This window comes from Carya illinoinensis, chromosome 10 (genome assembly GCF_018687715.1).
Source record: "Carya illinoinensis cultivar Pawnee chromosome 10, C.illinoinensisPawnee_v1, whole genome shotgun sequence".
NCBI classification, from domain to species: domain Eukaryota; kingdom Viridiplantae; phylum Streptophyta; class Magnoliopsida; order Fagales; family Juglandaceae; genus Carya; species Carya illinoinensis.
This window is the reverse complement of record NC_056761.1, coordinates 2,124,129-2,145,594: the sequence shown is the minus strand read 5'-3', so window position 1 is coordinate 2,145,594 and position 21,466 is coordinate 2,124,129. Positions and strand designations below refer to the sequence as shown.

Genomic DNA, 21,466 nt, shown 5'->3' with positions numbered 1-21,466 from the left:
CTGAAAAGCGATTTTTACATCTACAGAGAGAGAGAGAGAGAGAGAGAGAGAGAGAGAGAGAGAGAGAGATCAGAGCTGTCTCTGACTTGGATTTGGATCACATTTGTACTTCCCATTTCAAAGGAGAGGGCATTGCCCCTGAGCTAAAAAATTACAGGAAATACTGCCGATCTCCAATATACACACAGATTCCCTATATAGACTGAGTCAGAATTTTTTAAGCAGTAACAATATTTGGACTAGTACATGATCTGTAATCTTCTTCTACATCACTTAGTGATCTATGTTGACATACAAAGCTATAGAATATGCAGTGAAGTTGGAAGGCCTTGGAGGCATTCCAAGAGCTGCATCAACACCATATCGCTACCCCACCATTATGTTTCTGTACCTTGCCATTGCTTGAGCTTCCCATGCCCGTGGTTTCATCGGCCGGCATCACACAAGAGGTAGAAGAGTAGGAATGCGAAGAAGCAGCAGCAACACTATGCGCTTGATTCCCCGTAAGGCGTTGCACAGTACACATAAACTCCTCAGGTCTAACGTGAATGACCTTGGGAGATTGCAGATATATTATAACTGGAGAACGGCTTTTCCCACTTGGAAATGGCTTTTTGATCTTTATGGAACTTTTGCTCACTGTCACAGGTGCAGGCCTCGGACCCTGCAACTGCTTTCTCATTTGGGAGCTCAAAAGAGGGTTCTCAGCAATCGAATTCATGGGCAATTAATACCAATAGCAAACACTAAGCACAGACGTTATTTCTTGTACACTGTGATGCGGAGCTTTTGTAGAAGTACAGAACTCTGGTTTGGCCTTCAAGCATAGAAGTCCCTTGTATTTATATTGTGAGTGACGTCTGTTTACTGTTTAGGAAGAAGAAAAAAGACAATCTAGGTAGTCTGCTTTGAATTAGTCTTACTGGTTTCCTTTTTTTTTTATTCCATGGATGGCTGTTCTCAGTAGATTTTGCCGGCGGCTAACGTAGCAGTTGAGACTTGAGAGTAATCAAAAGTTTAAAAACAAGACATAGTCAGTCGAACTAGAACATAAGAAAAAGATAAATTCAGTCATAGTCAAAGTCATTCCTCCAATCATATAGTTTTCTTCTCTTTTAGGTTCTTTTAGAATTAGAGATCTGGGATCGACTAACTTCATATGGGTTACCACTAATTACCATTCCAAAATAAAGCCGACCAACTTGGAACGTACATTAAACTCAACATGATAGGTTGGTTCTCAAAAGAGTAGTTAAGTTTACACAGTGTTTGACTTTCTATTCCTCTTGCTATCAAAATTTAATAATCGACGTCAACACAAGTTAGTATTTAGTTTGATTTTCGAGAACAATACCATGAAAATGCACCTCTTTCCGTTTCTTGACTGGGGCAGTTCAGATTATTCAGAAGGTTCTGTCACTTTTGGTTCTTTTAAATGGTCAAAGTCAAACACAAATCAGACATTTTTGGAAGAGTGTGGGCCCTTGTTCAGGTGTGCTTTTGATAATTTCGTTGAAAAGCCACTTTTCAACGTCAGTATTGGTATGGCCTATGGCCGTTTAATTTGGAAACCCGGTCCGAGCCGGCCCCTTCGTCTAAAAAAATAAAAAATTTGTAAGTTGGTATGGTTATTAAATGCACTCACATTGTTGATATTGAAAAAAAAAAAAAATCAAAAATTAAAAATTAATTTTCGTTTTACAAATCATGTCTTATCATGTGTCAATTATGTAATTTTTTTTCTAAACAAACATATTATAAATATATTTAATAGCTACATAATACAATAGGGTGGGAGGCTCCAAAGTCCAAACTAATAAATATAAGATAAGAAACAAAAATAAAAAAAAGCAAGCTATGTGGTCAATGACTTGATTTCATTAGTATAAGGTTGATTTAATTATGGTAGCAATATATAAATATTCTTTAATTAGGTTTATATGGTAGTTAGTTGTTAAGAAGTCTTAGAATTAAAGAATTTCAAGCCATTGGTTCACGCGATATGGCCAATTTCAAAGAGTTTTTATTTGTGATTTAAGAATATCAAGACCAATTTAAAACAAACTTATAAATAAAAACAGAATTGACAGAATGGGTAAGAAGTTCCTTCTGCATTGGAAAATGTATAGTAAAAAGGTTATAATTTTGTTAAATCAAGACATGAAAATTCCTTTGTGCCCAACCAAATTAATTTTAAGTTGACATTATTTCAAAATCTATATATTAAAAACTAAACTATATACAAATGCATTTAGAAATTTTCCAAACCAATAATTATAAATAAAATTTAAGTTTATTATTTTGGAATCAGTGTTATTTACTGTGTCATATATACATTATATTATGAATTTTGTTAAATATAAATAAAGTCATGTATTAATTTATATATCAATACTTTAAAATTTAAATTAATATTATTTTTAATAAAATTTATTTTTTCATTAATTATAATAAATTAATACATATATTAATACACATACGCTTGTAATTAAACTTTTACGGTTAGACAATTTCATTGGGTACAACTACGCAAAACCACAGTGCAGTTAGCTGTTTTCTTTTCTGTTTGTTTATTCCATTTGTTAGATTGAGAAAAAGGGAGACCCACCAAAAGAGTGGGGTTGCTTCCCCTCTCTTTATCTTTTGGTACGTGTACAACGCCATGGTAGGACAAGTCTTAGGCAGGCGCTGCTCAGACTCTGAGCAAGTAGATACTAAGCTTAGGAGCTCCATTGCTATCAGGGTTCATCATGTAGAAAGTTTCAGAATCCCAAGACCCTAAAATTCTCTTAAACTTAAACTTGGCCCTCATGTACATGAGCTCTCCATTGGACCCAGCTTCAGCTTCATTCCCAGGTGAAACAGTAGCACCATTGAAATTGGCTCCACAACCTTCAAGACCTGCAACTCCTTGGCTCCATATTCTCTTCTTGTTGAAAACCCGCACTTCTTCCCATGCAATCAGTCCTCCATGCTAGCTCTTCAAGTAGTCTCACAACCTTCTTTTCTTATTCATTTTCCCTATCACACTCCAACGCAATTCGAACCAACCCAGATGCCATTTCTTGAACCAGGACACTAATTGGCGTAGCAAGCTCAATAAAGAAGGCATGTTGAGAACTGGGGTCCCTTTGGAAGGAAATATGAACGCGACCACGCCGATGCCTAAAGAGGGTATCAACCACTTGAGAACCGAGACCCAGAGGTAGATTCAAGCAGTTCCTTCCAAAAGTGGAAACCGATTGAACCCTTGAAACCACCACAGCTTGAAGTTTTCTCCTTTGTGCTTGGGCAGCAGCTACATGTCCCGGCCCAGCAACCTATCATCTTCTTTTTTCTCTTCCTCAACGGCTTAGTCGACCAGTGGAAGTGCCTCTTGGGGGGTGGCTATGGCCTCGTGGAGAGACGAAGGGGTGAGTGGCTTTTTGTGGCTTCATGGAGAAGAAGATGAAATTTCGCTAGTGGTAGCTTGATTTTCTTCTTCCTACTTACTACAAAGCAAAAATGAAACATCAGAAACGCTACTAAGCGGTCTATCCGCTTTTCTTTAAAAAGCAATCATCTATTTAGAAGTTGCCACCTCAGCAATTATACTAAACTCACGCTACACTCATGTGCATGGGATAGCTTTCTTTTTGTTTGATTTCTCTTAGACAAACTTGATGATAAAACAGTCGGTAAACAAAAAAGAAACACTGAACAAAACCAACAATCAATTGACCTCCACCACCAATATACACTGCCACCAGTCCACCATCGGGTGATGTTGGAGCCGGGCTACACGTCCTTGGGGACTTGAGAGTTGCACTGCCACTGCCTTCGAATATAGAGGAGCTAGAAGCGGCTGTCGATTGCTTATTCTCAAGAAAACACTTCCAATTTCACCTCAGCCATCTCATCCTTCTACAAACATAATCATCTCTAAAACCCAAAATCCTAATGAACAAAAGTAGTAGTCCAAAAATAGCAGTTCAAAAATAGAAAGTGAAGGGTTGCGAGCTGTGAAGGGGTGGGTTGCGAAAGGCTATGTCCCATTTGGCTTTGGGGCTGTGAAGAGGTGGGTTACGAGGGGTTGTCTCTGGACGGGGCTTTGTCACTTAGCAAGGGATATTTTTCCATGTAAGTGCTGGTTCATATTAAGTGTGATGGAAAGCTTACGTGGCAATATATTATTCGCAGGTTGTTAAATGAAGATACTTGGACCGACCGGCTTGTAGGATTTCTCATGAAATATTGTGTTTCATTAATGACATGGAGATTCCCCATCGGTTGTACAAGCCGGTTGCAAGAAGCATTTTTCATAGTTAGAAACAAGAAAAAAACAAAATTTAAATTGTACTATTATGTTAATGACTCTTGGAATGGCCTTTAGAATTCAATTCATGACAATATTATTTTCAAAAAACACCTGAAAGTGATAACATTTATTAATACCAGTAAATGTTTTAATCGTTTCATTTATAATCTATTTTTTCTTTTATGAAATTCATTATTCTTTGATAACTATCTTTATTCTAACATTAACCAAGGTTTTGATTAATTGCTAATAAAAATTATCTTAAAAGGAACATAAGGAAAATAGAGTATATTGAAGACGAATAATATTACACACCACACTACTATCTCATTATATATGATATGATGTATTTATCATCATTTGATAATAAAAAATATGTAATAAATGATTATTTAATGATAGTAAATGTGCCATATCTTACTCAGTGGGATGCAAGTAGGATGATATTATAGTGTATAGAATTTTTTATTGAAGACTTTTTTCAATCATTAGTAGATAAAAAATTTTATATACCATACTACCATCCTACTTGCATCTCACTAAATATGATGTAGCACATTTGTCACCATTGAAAAATTATTTATTGTATATTTTTTTATTAAATAATGATAAATGAGTCATATCTTATTTAATATGATAAAAATAAGATAACAGTATAGTCTATAGCATTAGTCTTAATAGATAACTGTACCGTCCAATGCTTGACGACGTCGTTAAAACCACCGGTTCGAATAAAACTTGCATGCATGTATTTGCATGTAGTGCATCGCGGCCATAATGCGCCTACATTTATCCTTCGCTTTAATCCATGGTTTTCTCGCGTCTCTCTCTCTCTCTCTGACTCTCAGCGTTAGCTAAACAACCTGGACATGGCGTCTTCTCCATTTTCGAATAAAGATAATTCCGGGGTATCGGATATTTTGGTCAGCGTCTTCTTCTTCTTCAGAACGACTCTGCTCCCCACTCTCAATCTCAATAGGTCCATCTCCTGTACTTGTTCTCTTTTTCCTCCATTTCATTTCACTCCTTGAAGATGTTTTCTTATCCCAAACTCATCTATCTCTGTTGAACTATTCTTTTAATTAATTTATTGCCGTTTTTCTGTCGCATCATTTTGTTGTAATTATTTGGACTTATTTATTAGATTTTCTTTAGTTTTCGAATTTTGAGATCTAAGACACCTTCCTGACATTTCATTTCGTCATCGAAAGTAATTCTTCTGATCATTGTACAGATTGTAGTAATTTTTTTGAAAATTTCGGTGATCTACGAGTTTGATTCCTATGGAGGATAGCTTAGGGGGCAATTAGGCATTAGCGTTCCCAAACGTACGTTTTTAGGAACCAAAAAAAGCGTTGTTGGGTAATGGTTTATGAATTTGTTCAAGGTCTCTGATCTGGTCACACAGCTGGACCTTGAATGTCTTTATAGTTTAGGGGATTAAGGAAGATCAATTAGGATGTTGGGGATTCCAGAGAGGGATCTGATAAGGACTTGAGAGGTTGGTATATTTTCATGGGGAACACATGTGTAGGTCCAAATCTTGGTGCTAATGGATTCTTGCAATCTGTGTCGGCTGCGGTCTGGCGAACCCAGCCCCCAGAGGACGGGCTTCCCCCACCGAGCGCTGAAGCCAGCAGCAAAACTCCGGCAAGTCCGGATTCCTCTAGAAGTGCCGAGGCCCGGACAGGTCTCGATACTTCTGCTAAAGGCTCCGATGCTCCAATGCCAGTTCAGAGCACGCCACCTGAGATGGTTAAAATTGCCAACGAGCAAGCTGAAGCAAAAGAATCTGAAAAACCCGTAAAACCAGAGGCAGCAGAAAAACCCGTTAAGCAAAACGTACAGGACAAACCCGTAAAGCCAGAGGCAGCAGAGAAATCCGTTAAGCAAAACGTACAGGAAAAACCCGTTAAGCCAGAGGTAGCAGAAAAACCCGTTAAGCAAGACGTGCAGGAAAAACCCGCTAAGCAAGGCGTACAGGAAAAGCCCGTTAAGCAAGAGGTCAAAGAGGAGGGGAATAATGCTGCGGATGCCGGGAAACCAAAGAAACCCAGTCATACGAAGAGGGCGTCGAGTGTGGGACTTCAAATGGAATCCGTGTTGGGGAGGAAAACGGAGAATTTAAAGGAGAAATACACTTTGGGTCGGAAGCTCGGACAAGGGCAGTTTGGGACAACGTTTCTGTGCTTAGAGAAAGGAACAAATAAAGAGTTTGCCTGCAAGTCTATCGCAAAAAGGAAACTGACGACGGAGGAGGATGTGGAGGATGTTAGAAGGGAGATTCAGATAATGCACCACTTGGCTGGTCACCCCAATGTGATACAAATTGTGGGTGCTTACGAGGATGTTGTGGCTGTCCATGTTGTTATGGAACTTTGTGCAGGTGGGGAGCTTTTTGATAGAATTATACAGAAGGGGCATTATACAGAGAGAAAAGCAGCTGAGCTTGCAAGGATAATAGTTGGTGTTGTGGAAGCGTGCCATTCTTTGGGTGTTATGCATCGGGACTTGAAGCCAGAGAATTTTCTCCTTATCAACCAGGAAGAGGAGTCGCCACTTAAAACAATAGACTTTGGGCTTTCGGTGTTCTTTCGGCCAGGTATATTCATTCTTGAATGGTAATATGCTGTTTATGTTAGTAGTTTATATCATAGAGTTCAGGATTCAGAGCTAGAGCTTTCTACTACTGCCGGTTGTTTGAGCATACATTATCATGCATATAGGCAACACAGATCTACTCCCTAACATATAAAAAAATTATGTTTTTTTTTTCATGTTTGTATGAATTTGGATAATTATCCCTTGAATGACAGAAGTCCTCATATTGGTACACAAACATTTGATAACAAAAGTACACACTGCAAACCATCAAAATCTAATTAATGAACGGACCTAGCAATTCAAACCCTTATACATAATAAATGCTAAGGTGAAAATTGTTGGCTTGATTGGCAGATTAGCGTTTCTATTCCATGCCCATATAGTTAGCCATTGCATGTCTCTACAACTAACAGCTCCGATATTCTATTTTGGAAGCGATATATATTCTCGTAGCTAACATACAGTCTCACTATTAGTTGTGCTTAATTTGTACTTGTTGACATATTCATTACTTTCCTGCTAACTCCTTTAGATAGTCCCCTTCCATGTCTGATCTTGAGAATGTAATTCATCCACTCAGGTGAAACTTTCACTGATGTGGTTGGAAGCCCTTATTATGTGGCCCCGGAAGTGTTGCGGAAGCATTATGGTCAAGAATGTGATGTTTGGAGTGCCGGGGTGATCATTTACATCTTACTAAGTGGTGTCCCTCCATTCTGGGATGGTGAGAATCTCATGGTTCATAGCTTTCCATATTTTATATGCATTTAGCCGGCATAGATAAAATATTGTGTCTAATTTTCTTAGTATTCTATGCTATGTTAAATGCCAGAAACAGAGCAAGGAATTTTTGAGCAAGTCCTGAAGGGGGAACTTGACTTTATATCAGAACCATGGCCTACTATATCAGAAAGTGCAAAGGATCTGGTTCGAAGAATGCTTGTAAGAGATCCCAAGAAGCGGCTGACAGCCCATGAAGTTCTTTGTGAGTATGCATATATCAACGACTTGATCTTTAACATAATGGCAGGACTTTACCGTTGAACTGTTTATCATTTTGTTCAAGATGCATAATTGGTAGTTCTTCATATCTAAGAAAATGGTGAGTTATGCTGTATGGTACTATTTTGAATTTGCTATTTGAGTTCTTTGGATGGGTTATATTGTTTTGTTGCAAAGTACAAGCAAACGTGCATCTGTCTTTCACCAATCATGCTTGATCTTGATGCTTGAGGACAATCTACATCAAACTGGTGGAATGTTTGGGGTACAGGTCATTGTCCTTTGGGAGTCGAATAAATTTATAGATGGAAAAATGGGAAATGCAAAATAATTCTGTATTGCATTCATCAATACAGAATTGAAACCGTGAGAGTGACAAAATGTCTTTCGGTCTAAAGACTGATGGAAAATCTTTTAAATTAGTGAATATTGAGTAGATAAAAACTAGATCTGATCATGCTTACGAACTTCTTTCAATATGATTTTGTAAGACAGCCATAACAGTGGGCAGCCCAAACATCAACCATTCCTCTCTTCCAATATCCTTCTATTCCCCAGTTCCTACCCTAATATATTGCAGAAACAAAGTCTTTTAATACCTTCAGGCTATCTTTTGAAATTTAAGAGAAGGCATGGTGAAGCAAGTGGTAACAGTCTCACCACATTTCCCTGCGGTTCGTGTCTTTGTGTGACTAAGAGGTAGTGTGACATGAAGAATTAAACAAACCATTGTCATTTGAGCCATCATCTTTAGTCTTCCTCAGGCATGGTGAAACAAGTGATAGCGGTCTCGCTACATTCCCCCGTGGTACGTATGTTTTTGTGACTAAGAGGTAGCGTGGCATGATGAATGAAGCCATCAGCATTTGACCCATATCCCTTAGTCTTACAAATAGGAGAGTTATGAGCCACCTTCCTACCACCAGCTACCAAGTAGAAAGGAAATTATTTTAGAAAACAGGGATTCTTCACAGTAAATGGGACAGAGGAAAATCAAAAGGCCATCCTAACATAATCTAAATACATTATCAGAAGATTTATGAATATTGTACTTTTCAAGCAGTAAATAATATTTTAAAAGAAAATCTAAGTCAAAAGACTGTCGATCTCTGCATCAGATAAGTATTTAAACTATCTCATTATCTCAGACCAATTTTCTTTCTGTTTTCTGTAATCCTAGGGATTTAAAGCCCATTAGCTTATGCTTTGTTCTTCTTCAGGTCACCCTTGGGTTCAGGTTGATGGTGTTGCTCCGGATAAGCCTCTTGATTCTGCAGTTCTAACTCGCTTGAAGCAATTCTCTGCCATGAACAAGTTAAAGAAAATGGCTATCAGAGTGAGTGCTTTTCATTTTCGACACTAAAGGTCAGGGATAGCCCATGCCAGCACAGATTAGTTTCCATTCCGAATATATTTTGCATCACAAAACACAAGCGCATGATGGTACTCATGATTAAGACATCATTTGGTTTTCATGAAATTATGCGTTGCGGAAAGTGCAAGAAGATACTTTTGTTGAATATCTAGTAGTCTAGGGGTGGCAATTTGTGTTTGCGGGTCATGTTCGTGTCGTGTTAAGACATGGACATTCGACTATTTGGGTCAACCTCAGACGACCCATTTAATTAACGAGTCGTGTCGCGTTACCATTTTTGACCCGTTTAATAATTAATTAGAAATGAGTCAACACGCATGACTAATTTTTCAACCCGTTTCATGTAAATGGGCTGAAATAACTAGCATAACCCATTTGACTTGATTAACATAATTTAATATAAAAGTCAAAAATCTATATTATTAGTAGCCATAATATCTCTAAAAAAAATATTAAGACTACCTATTAACAAAAAATATCAATATTTTTTAGATTTTAATCTATAATAAAACTAATATTACAAACTTGACAAAAAACAACTATGAGCATAGATTGTGCATTACAATTTCAATCATAAAAACATAAGCATATTGAGAAACACCAATATTATAATCCAACAATAATATAATTGTAATTCTGAAATAAAATTTAACGGGTTATTATATATTGATTTCGGATTAAGCAGGTTGACTTGTTATTGACATATTTATTAATCATGTTTTACGGGTCAATTCGTTTTGACCCGAACCCATTTATATCAAATACAAACTTTCTAATTTCATGTCGTGTTGGGTTTATAGGTCGTATTACATATTGCTACTCCTAATATCTACATTTTCTTGGTATCATGAGACATCTTGGTTTTTGTATATAGTCGAGAACTAAAAAGGAAACGATTATATAAATATTTATGGCTCTTTTAAGTATCATTGCATCTGAAGATTTGTGCTGGCGGTCTTTCCAATCTCAGGATTGATATCTACTTAAGCTTTGACTTGTGACGTATGCTAATTTTTTAGGTCATTGCCGAAAGCTTGTCTGAAGAGGAAATTGCAGGTCTGAAAGAAATGTTCAAGATGATAGACACAGATAACAGCGGACAGCTCACCCTTGAGGAACTGAAAAACAGTTTGGATAGAGTGGGATGCGTTCTCAAGGATTCTGAAATTAGTGGATTGATGCAAGCAGTAAGTGCTATTTTAGCATGCACATTGAGAGTTTTACTTGTGCATGTGGCTTTTGGTCCCTAAAAAGCATTCCCTCCTTCTTTTGGTGCCTTATCTCCGGGGTTGGAAAGCATCACAGTACTCTGTTCAAGTTGAGTAGTTCTAGTTGACTTTGACCATGATTAGGGTCTGTTTGAGTGATTATCTGCAGTAATAAGAATAAGTGCCTGATTATTCGTACAAAAAGATACATAGAATGCCTCGTGTTTGCTTTGTGTTACAGAAGTTCTCAATGGTTCAAGTATCCTGTGCTCTATTTTGTTTGAACAATCTTTCCCTTTCTTATAAAATTTCAGGCAGATATTGACAACAGTGGTACCATAGACTATGGGGAGTTCATAGCAGCAATGCTCCATCTAAATAAGATCCAGAGGGAGGATCATTTGTATGCAGCCTTCTCATACTTCGACAAAGATGGGAGTGGATACATCACTCAAGATGAACTCCAACAAGCCTGTGAACGGTTTGGCTTAGAAGACACTCAGCTAGAAGATATAATTCGTGAAGTTGACCAGGATAACGTAAATGACTTCTACCAAATGCTTGTTCAAATTCTTTTGGGCACAAAGATAGTTCATCATATTTTGTTGAGATTTACTCTTTGTGTTCTTTACAGGATGGGCGCATTGATTATAACGAATTTGTGGCAATGATGCAAGGCAGTGTCTTGGAAAGAAGGGCTTACAAAATAACATAAGCATCAACCAGCATTAATACCTAATCTTGGAATGATAAAGCTACAACAGAATCGGCAGTCAATACTTGATCCATCATAGGGTAACAGAATTTGAAGTGCATACAGTTGTAAAGATTAGTCAGGCAGTCAAGTGGGAGAGATTGTCGTCTCTGTCTACTTTTAAGTGTGTTCTTGTCATATGTGCATATATATTTTGGTCCGTATCTGCCTCTATTTATTTTCACTTTTCTGTTGATAATATCATATTGGAATGGTTGAAAATATTAATTTTGTTTCATTCAATTAGATCATTGGATGGTCCGCTCATAACTTAATGGAACCTAAAAAATACTGCCATTCATAACTTAACTCAACATCTAAATAATGTAGTCTTTCTAAAAATATTTTTTTAAAAAATTAGCATTTAATTTGAATTAAATAATAAAAAAAAACTTTTAAAAGACCTTCGTAGAATCGCAGGCCATGTCAATACAGAAATTTCTTTATAAGAAAAACATAGTTATTAATTTTAAATTGAGATCTGTTTTTAATAGCTTTTTTAATTTTAGATGACGTTTTTTCTAATATCATTTCTATATATTTCTAATTTCTAAAACATGATATGCATACATGTCAAATATTTATTAATTGATGCAGAACACCTGGTGCGATTAACAATTGACTAGTGGAATAATGACGGAAGATTTAATTAATTTAATCAAAATTAAAAGTATAAAGAGTAAATAGTTCAAAATAATTATAAAATAAATAAATAAATTTGTCAAATTTTAAACAAACAAAAAGAGCGAGTTAAAAGAGGATGTTTGATGCAATTACGAAGTCAAATAAATACTTGAAATTTTAAAGATGATGATATAGCTCATGTGTGGCGTGGTTCATTCAAATAATCAAGAAATTTCTCTCATTTTGCGGGTCTCGAGTTTTATTTATTTATTCATTACGTCGAAGCATCGCTATTGTTTCCATCATCCTAACCAATGTTTGCTGGGCAGCTAATTATGGTATAGATGATTTAAATTGAATACTATTTTCAAGGCTAATTATAAAAGAAAAAATGGTTTGAAATCAAAAACGAAAACAACATCTTTTTTTTTTTTTAATTATTTCTTTTGGGGGAGGTTTTGAGGCCTTATTCAAACTGAAGAAAGATGATGCTTTACAGCATAAGTCCACGAGCCACAGGGCTGCCCCTAGCCCCAAGCAAACGAAACCCAATGGTGCTATCCCTCATCATTTGATGCCCAGTAGTCTTAAATGTTTTAGTTCAACCTTGCCTTCTCAAATAAGTTTATATTATCACTACCAATATTTATTTATTTACTATGCGGTTCTCGGCTGAGTGGTTTTTAGAATCAAACCTAAAGCTTTAAAGGCCATCATCACATACACTTCCAATGCCACTTTAATAATTCCTACCAGATAAGACTTAAGTGGCGAAGACTTTAACAAGAAACTAGATTGGGTGGAAAGGGCCCATCTTCAAAATGAGCGTTTTGATCTTCCCAAGTTTTTATATTTTTATTTATTTATTTTTGAGATAAATTTGTTCCACGAGACGGGTCTCGACAAGAGCAAAACTTTTATGTTTTATTTTTTTTAATTATTTTTTATATTCTTAAACATTTTTAAAAAAAATTTACAATATCATTAAAAACAATTCCTTAATTACTAAATAATTTTTTTTTTTGGAATCCAATCGAAAACCAGCCAACCGTCCGTGAGAGTAGCATTTTTCAAAAAATAAATAAATCTTTCTATTTTTAAACTAACAAACTGAGCGAGCTGTTATCATCTCACTTTTATTCTACAGTTTAATATGTGATATATTTACTACTATTAGATAATAAAAATCATTCAATAATAATAAATATGCTATATCTTACATAATGAGACGAAAGTGTAATAAGGGTATAGTGTATAACATTATAACATTTTATTTATTTATTCATTTTCTACATCCAAGCATCATTCCAAAGCATGCATAGCTAGCTGCTATTTCTGGGGATCCTATCCAATGTTTACTGGGCATGCAGCTAATTATAGTATAGCAAATTTAAACTCATGAATAATATATTCAAGGCTGTTGAGGGAAAAATGAGTGTATTGGCATATTCTTGTGAAAACCTGTGTAAAATAGTGTTGTAACAAGTGTTGTTGCGGAAAGGCTTGAAGATTGGTCAAAGAAGGCGACTTTGCTCGACCCTCGCTCGACGGAGCGCTCGAGCGAACTTGGGCAGATTGCACCGCTCGACCTTCGCTCGACATACAGCTCGAGCGAACTCAGGAAGATTCAACCGCTCGACCTTCGCTCGACATACAGCTCGAGCGAACTCAGGCAGAGTCAATCGCTCAACCCTCGCTCGACAGTGAGCTCGAACGAATCCAGGCAGAGTGTGTCGCTCGACCCTCGCTTGAGCGAACTCAGGCAGAGTCGACCGCTCGATACTCGCTCGACAGGTCGCTCGAGCGAACTTTGGCAGATTGTGGCGCTCGACCTTCGCTCGACACTTCGCTCGAGCCAATGTTCCAGATCACTTACAATGTAGGGTTTTGAACGCCTCATTTGATGGGAACTATAAATAGAACATGTTAACTTCTGTTCTATGGGTGGAGAATCAGAACAAAAACCCTAAGGGTCTCCAAGAACTTCTTAGAGCAAACTCTCCCTCATTTGTTTGATTCTCTCTTGGATAAACATTTCTCCACCACAATTCATTCAAAATCAACTCTTACTTGAGTCCATTAAAGTGGGCATTTTTGTTGGCCGGAAGAGTCCGGAACTGCCGTTGATGCAGAGATCGAGAGGTTCTCGTGGGAAGCTATAGGAAGGTCGGAGTTTCGACACTACATGCGTGTAGAGATCGAGTGGGTCACTCGTGGTGTTGCAAGCCAAGTTTAGCTACTACAAAGGTTTTGTGAGTGTCTCTAAATTGGTTGTAACAAACTAAAATTTCTATAGTGGATTTGAGGTGGTGCCTTACACCCGGAGTGGTTTTAGATTTTGAAGATATTCTTCAAATGAGTTTCCACTCCATGATCAAAATCATGTGTTGATTATTTATGTTATTTGATTCATTTATTAATTGCTTGTTTGTCTAATTTTCAAAAGGCCATAAAAATTAGATTACACCTATTCACCCCCCTCTAGGTGTAGTGTTGGGTAGAACCACTGCTTTTTCAATTGGTATCAGAGTGGGTTCACTCCGCTAGGATTTAGTTCCTGAGTGTGATCTGCTGTAGTGGTTTAAATGGATAGGTCTCAATCACTCACATCTCCACCATATTTTGATGGAAATAACTATGCTTATTGAAAAGTGAGAATGAGAGCATTCTTGAAATCTGTAGATGAACGAGTATGGGTTTCCATAACAAATGGTTGGACAGAACCAGAGGTTCTTGTTGATGGAGTTTGAACTCCCAAAAGTGTTGAAAATTACTCTAGAGATGAAATAAGTGAGTGCGGTTGGAATAGCAAAGGGCTTAATGCAATCTTTATGGCTGTATCCCAGGAAGAATTCAAACGGATATCAATGTGTCAAAATTGCAAGGAAGTTTGGGATATTCTTGAGATTACCCATGAAGGTACCAAGGCTGTAAAGAATTCTAAGCTTCAAATGTTGACTACTAGTTTTGAAGAGTTGAGAATGAAGGATGATGAAACATTTGATGCTTTCTATGCCAAACTAAATGATATCGTCAACTCTCGCTTTAATTTAGGGGATAAAATTCCTGAAAATAGAGTTGTGAGAAAAGTTCTCAGATCTCTTCCTGAGAGATTTCGTTCTAAGGTTACGGCTATTGAGGAAAGCAAAGATGTGGATACTATGAGAATTGAAGAATTGGTGGGCTCCCTCCAAACATATGAACATACTCTTCCAATGGACAAGAAGCATAAGTCCATAGCACTCAATACTGTTAGAGATGAGTCAGATGAGTCATTCGATGATTTGGCTATGAGTGACAAAGAAATAGCATTTTATGCTAAGAAATTCAAGAAAATGTTTGTGGCTAGAAATAAAAAGAATCAGAGCCTAGAGAAGAAAAAGTTTGAAAGATACAACAGAGGCTCAAGTTCAGGGAACAAGGATTGAAACTCTGAGAAGCACACTAGAACAAATAGAGATAAGGTTCAGTCCAGTGTGCAGTGTCATGAATGCCATGGTTTTGGACACATTCGCCTGGAATGTCCAAACTACAAAAAGGCAAAAGAAAGAGCAAAAATTGCATCCCTAAGTGAGAGTGAATCAGAGTCAAGTGATTCATCAGGGAACTCTTCCCCAAAAAGAAATCTGAATTACATGGCATTCACTATCTCGGTAGATAGTAAGAGTCAACACAGTGAAAATGTGTCGGATGATAAGAGCAAATCTGGAAATGAATCTGAATATGAAGATGAGCTGCAAGAAGTTTATGAGAAGTTATACAAGGAATGTGTTAAATTAAGGAAACTCAACAAAGTGCACATTGAAGAGATAGACTTCATTAAAAGAGAAAATGAAGAGTTTCAAGGCAAATTAACTGAGGCCATTGTTCTAGCTGATCAGTTTAAAATGAAGAAGGTGTTTCTGGAAGATGAGTTAAAAACTCATGAAAGTGAAATAACCTTGCTGAAAGAAAAGCTGAAATCCTTCTCCAGCGGGAAACAAAAGTTGGATGAAATCCTAAGTTTTGGAAAGTCCCCTAGTGACAAGAGTGGACTAGGATATGATGCAGTAAACTCTGAAACTGCAACCACCTCAAAGGTCTCCCACAAAAAAGAGAAAAAGACTGTGTTTGTTTGTGAATCAGCAGTCAATGGAAAGACTAACCCATCTGACAAGGGCAAGAAATCATCTCATGTCCAAATGGGTGTTCTGTCTCATGTGAAATCAAAAACTAGAAATGCAAGACCCATTTGTCATTACTGTGGTAAAACATGTCATGTTGTAACGGAGTATTTTAAGCTGAAAAGATACATCGCGTATGAACAAGCACCCTCTCAAAGCAAAAGTATGCACCCTCCAAACATGGGTAAAAGTCTCATGACTGCTCCTAAGTATACCTCTTCATTCAGGAGACAAAGAGATAGCAAAGAAAACTATGTGTGTCATAATTGTGGTAGGGCTGGCCACATCCGACCAAATTGCTATGAGCTTAGGAAGAATCACATGAAAAATGGAGACAGACAACCAAGAAGAGGACATCTGAATCTTTGGAGTCAAGTCATGGCCTTAACTAGGCAGAATGAGATGCTGAATGTCAAGTTAGACCAACTGTCAACTACCAAAAAGGGTGGTTCTCCAAAAGTTAGAAAGACGTGGGTCAGAACTGGAGAAAGAAACACATGTCATGTGGCACACATTGCTCTAAAGACTAGAGACACATATGTGTAGTACCTTGATAGCGGATGCTCACGCCACATGTTAGGTGATAGAAGTTTGTTTAAAACTGTTAATGAATACAAGTGTGGAACAGTAACTTTTAGAGATGGTGGAAAAGCTGATATAACTAGAAAATGTGAAATTGATATACCTGGACTACCCGTCTTGAGGGAAGTACTGTTTGTTGATGGATTAAAAGCAAATCTCCTTAGCATAAGTCAAATGTGTGACAATGGTGCTGAGGTTCACTTTTCAAGAGAAAAATGCATTGTTTCAGATAATGATGGAAACTGCATGATGTAGGGAACGAGGACATCTGACAATTGTTATGGCATCACTCATAATTTTCAATGTAGTTGCAACAGTGCTAAGAGTGAGGCAACAGACCTGTGGCACCAAAGACTTGGACATGTGAATCATAAAAATCTGTCCAAGATTGCCAAGAAAGATATAGTGATAGGGTTGCCTGAGTTAGGTAAAGTGGAGACTCCTGTGTGTGGGTCATGTCAATTGGGAAAACAAGTCAGAACAGCTCACAAGAAAACTACGGCTATCCTAACTGAACAACCTTTGGAGTTATTGCACATAGATCTTATGGGACCCTCTAGAACTGAAAGCCTGGGAGGAAAGAGATACATACTGGTAATGGTGGATGACTTCACCAGATATTCATGGGTAGAATTTCTGAGAGAGAAAGCTGAAGCTCCTAATGTGATTAAAATCTTGTGCAAGAAGCTTCAAAATGAGCAAGGAAAGGTAATAGTCAGAATTAGGAGCGATCATGGAAGAGAATTTGACAATTCAAATCTTGAGAGTTTCTATAATGAAGAGGGTATCAGTCAAGAATTTTCTCCCCCTATCACTCCACAGCAAAATGGAGTGGTCGAAAGAAAGAATAAGGTGATTCAAGAAATGGCTCGAGTCATGATACGCAGTAAGAATGTTCCTACCCATTTCTGGGGAGAAGCTGTGAACACAGCATGTCATATTGTGAATAAAGTTTATCCGAGACCAAACACTTCCAAAACACCATATGAACTGTGGAAAGGAAAGAAACCAAATGTGAAGTACTTCAAGGTGTTTGGAAGCCAATGCTACATTTTGAGAGACAGGAAAAACTTAGCTAAATTTGACCCCAAAAGTGATGAAGGGATTTTTCTTGGATACTCTAGAAACAGTCGTGCGTATAGATGCTACAATATGCACACCAAAACTGTAATAGAATCCATAAATGTGGTAGTGAATGATGCTCCTGAAGAGAAATTGAATAAAGATGAGCCATCTCACTTACCAAGTGGAACTGAAAGAGAAGATGGTGATGTAGTAAGGGAAAACTTGGAGTCCGCATCAAATGAAAAGATAAGAAGCCAAAAGGAGCTTTCTTCAAGAGTAAAGTTGAATCATCCCCAAGAAAATATTATAGGAAACATAGATGAAGGGATGAGACTAAGAAGGAAAGTGATAAATCAATTGGCTCACTCAAGTTACATCTCACAAATTGAGCCAAAAAGGGTCGAAGAAGCTTTAAGTGACGAGAATTGGTTAAATGCGATGCATGATGAAATAAATCAATTTGTGAGGAACAATGTGTGGTATTTGGTGCCAAGACCAGAAAGTCACAATGTGGTAGGCACAAAATGGTTTTCAAGAATAAGTCTGATGAGAATGGAATCATTGTGCGAAATAAAGTAGGGGTGGGCAGCGGGGCCCCGTTACCCGTTGCCCCGCCCCGTTCGCCCCGTCCCCGCATAGTGCGGGGCGGGGCATCCGCACCGTCAGGGCCGGGGCGGGGCCCCCCGGCCCGTAAGCTGTAACCCATGCGGGGGCGGGGGACGGGGACGGACCCCCCCCGGTCCGTTTTTCCCCCGCCCCGTATCATATATAATATATATATAAGTTTAAGCTGGGAAGCCCCGAGCAAAGGAGAGGCCGTTGATTTCCCCGTAGGACGGCGTCGCAGAACCGTGGCGTGGGCGTTGGTGGAAGGACGGCGTCGCAGAACCGTGGCGTGGGCGTTGGTTGCTGTTATGGCCTCTCGACGCAAGGGCGTGGCTGTGGGCTACGGTGGCTGTTATGGCTCGCGGGCTCGCGGGCTTCTTCTCGTTCTCGCTCCTCTATCATGAGCCTTCTCAGAGGAAGACGACGAAGCTTCGAGGTGTTTGAAGAATCAGTGCTTGTACGGGAATCGTTAACGAGTAGGCTCTGGTCGAAGATCGGGTAGATGGGTCTGATCTGGCCGTTGCAGAAAATCTCATCGGCTGAGATGGGAGACGAATCTGGCTCTCTGCAAACAAACGCGAACTCAAAATCGTCGTCTTCGTCCTCGTATCTCATCGGCTGAGATGGGCGGCCCACACCACTGCGGGGGGCCGGACGGACTGCCCCCCCACCCCGTACCCCGTCATGCGGGACGGGGTACCCCGCCCCCGCACACCAGAGGCGGGGGACGGGGGGGATTTTCCCCATCCGCCCCATGCGGGGGCTGGGGGCGGGGGGGTGCCTACCCCGCACCGTATGGTGCGGGTAGCACCCCTAAAATAAAGTAAGACTGGTTGCTCAAGTGTATGCCCAGATGGAGGGTATAGACTTCGATGAGACTTTCGCTCCGGTTGCCAGACTTGAGTCAATTCGAATTTTGTTGAGCATCGCTTGTCATATGTGCTTCAAGCTCTATCAAATGGATGTCAAGAGTGCTTTTCTGAATGGAGTTCTCCAAGAAGAAGTATATGTTGAACAACCAAAGGGTTTCAAGGATCCAAAATATCCTAGTCATGTTTACAGGCTGAAGAAAGCTCTTTATGGCCTAAAACAGGCTCCCAGAGCTTGGTATGAAAGACTAACTTCCTATTTGGAGAACCACAAATTTTTGAGAGGAAGTGTTGATAGGACATTATTCATCAGAAAAGCTGGAGAAGACATAATAATTGCTCAAATCTATGTGGATGACATTGTCGGTTGGCATTGTTGTGTCAGCATGCATGCATTCATCACGTCTTTACATTGCCTTAGCCTTGTCTAACATCTTTGACTCTGTCTACAGCCGAAACCATGTCTCGACCTGTTCGTCCTCGCCAAAACCCCCCTGCACCCACTCAAGCTCACTTCCATAGTGCCTGAGCCCAGGAGTTGTTTTCTCAGAACTTCTCGCATCGTACTCTCATAGTCGAGCGTGAAATGGCCTTAGGTGAGCTTACCGAGACTATCATTCCCCGCATTTTTGAGTCTCGTTAGTGGCAGGCATTGACCACTGGTCATCCCACTCCTTCTGTGGGGTTGGTTAGGGAGTTTTACTCCAATATTCATGACGTGTCTGTTGATGACTTGTTTGAAGTCAGTCTCAGGAACGTTATTTTTCGAGTAACTCCGTGCATGATAGCGACTCTGCTAAATGCCCCTCGTGTGTCCTGTCCCGAGTTTCCTTACTCACGGACATCTCCTCCCAGTCCACAAGTCATTGCTAGTTGTCTTTGTGGTCGACCTAGTAGTTGGGAAGGGACAACCCCTATTTCAACTGCTCGTTTTACCCCTGATCACCTCATTCTCAGTAGGATTGTTCTTACAAACTTAGATCCTACTGGTCATAATAGTGATGTGGGTCTTGACCGTGCCATTCTGCTGTATGCCTTGATCAATGGTGTCTCCATTGATCTAGGAAGTCTTTTGTGTCGGGTTATTGTTGAGGCGTATCGGTCCTCCAAAACACGGACTGGTTTGCCCTTACCGTGTTTAATCACCCGACTAGCTCTCTCCCAATCTGTTGCTTTCCATCCTCAGGAGCCTAGAATTGCACTTAAGGCTCCTATTGGTCGTAGGACGGTCCAGCTGAGTCGTGCTCATACAACTACACACCCTCTCCGTGTTGAGCACCCTCCCGCTCCCTCATCTCAGCCTTCGAGCTTCCGACCATTTAGTTCTCAGCCGTCTACCTCGGCCCCATCCAGTTCTCAGCCATCTTCCTCAGCCCTCGGTTCGTCGGAGCCCAGTCTTCAGCAGGTACTTGAGTATCTAGCTCGCCTTGACGCCCGGTTCGACAGGCTTGAGGTGAAAGTTGATAACCTGCAACAACTTGTGACTCAACGCTTCAACGACATCGAGAGACAGCTCAATGAGGATGATGAGGATGCCGATGGTGATGATTGAGACCCTTGGCCTCTTGTGACAAAAAGGGGGAGATATTGTTGAGGGGGAATAGTACAGTAGTATTAACTCAGGGGGAGTGTTACTTGTACTAACATTTTTTTGGGGGAACAACAGTTTTTGGTTATGTCTGTTAAATTATATCTCTTGTTAGCTGCTGTTGTTTGACTAATGTTTCTTGAACTCAATCTATGATTTGTTGCTTAATGAAATATTTCTTTTCTAAAACCTGTACTTGACATGACTGTTCATGAATTATGATTTGAGAATTGCAAATATGTTTTTGTGCATATGTGAATGGGTATGTTTAACCGTTTGCTAAGCGTGTGCAGAAATATTTCAACATGTTCAAGAATATGGATCTAGTTGGGTGTGCTAGGATTAAGTCATATGTATAGGATAGAGGTTTTGTCACAGAAATGCCAAATGGGGAGATTGTTGAGGGAAAAATGAGCGTATTGGCATATTCTTGTGAAAACCTGTGTAAAATAGTGTTGTAACAAGTATTGTTGCGGAAAGGCTTAAAGATTGGTCAAAGAAGGCGACTTCGCTCGACCCTCGCTCGACGGAGCGCTCGAGCGAACTTGGACAGATTGCACCGCTCGACCTTCGCTTGACATACAGCTCGAGCGAACTCAAGCAGATTCAACCGCTCGACCTTCGCTCGACATACAGCTCGAGCGAACTCAGGCAGAGTCAACCGCTCAACCCTCGCTCGACACTGAGCTCGAGTGAACCCAGGCAGAGTGTGTCGCTCGACCCTCGCTC

General features: G+C 39.3%; 2 protein-coding genes and 2 pseudogenes across 2 annotated transcripts; 1 reads left to right on the top strand and 3 right to left on the bottom strand.

The window, feature by feature from the left end:
- Nucleotides 1-352: 352 nt before the first annotated feature.
- On the bottom strand, nucleotides 353-721 carry LOC122279505 (protein MKS1-like). The gene has a single exon (XM_043090189.1). The coding sequence runs from the start codon at nucleotides 719-721 to the stop codon at nucleotides 353-355; it is 369 nt and encodes a 122-aa protein (XP_042946123.1).
- Nucleotides 722-2,692: 1,971 nt separating this feature from the next.
- Nucleotides 2,693-5,316, bottom strand: LOC122279504 (annotated as a pseudogene).
- Nucleotides 5,076-11,486, top strand: LOC122278068 (annotated as a pseudogene).
- A 7,100-nt stretch (nucleotides 11,487-18,586) lies between these two features.
- Nucleotides 18,587-18,895, bottom strand: LOC122279503. Its single transcript, XM_043090187.1, has one exon. It carries the CDS (start codon nucleotides 18,893-18,895, stop codon nucleotides 18,587-18,589), a length of 309 nt encoding a protein of 102 aa, XP_042946121.1.
- Between the last annotated feature and the right edge of the window lie 2,571 nt (nucleotides 18,896-21,466).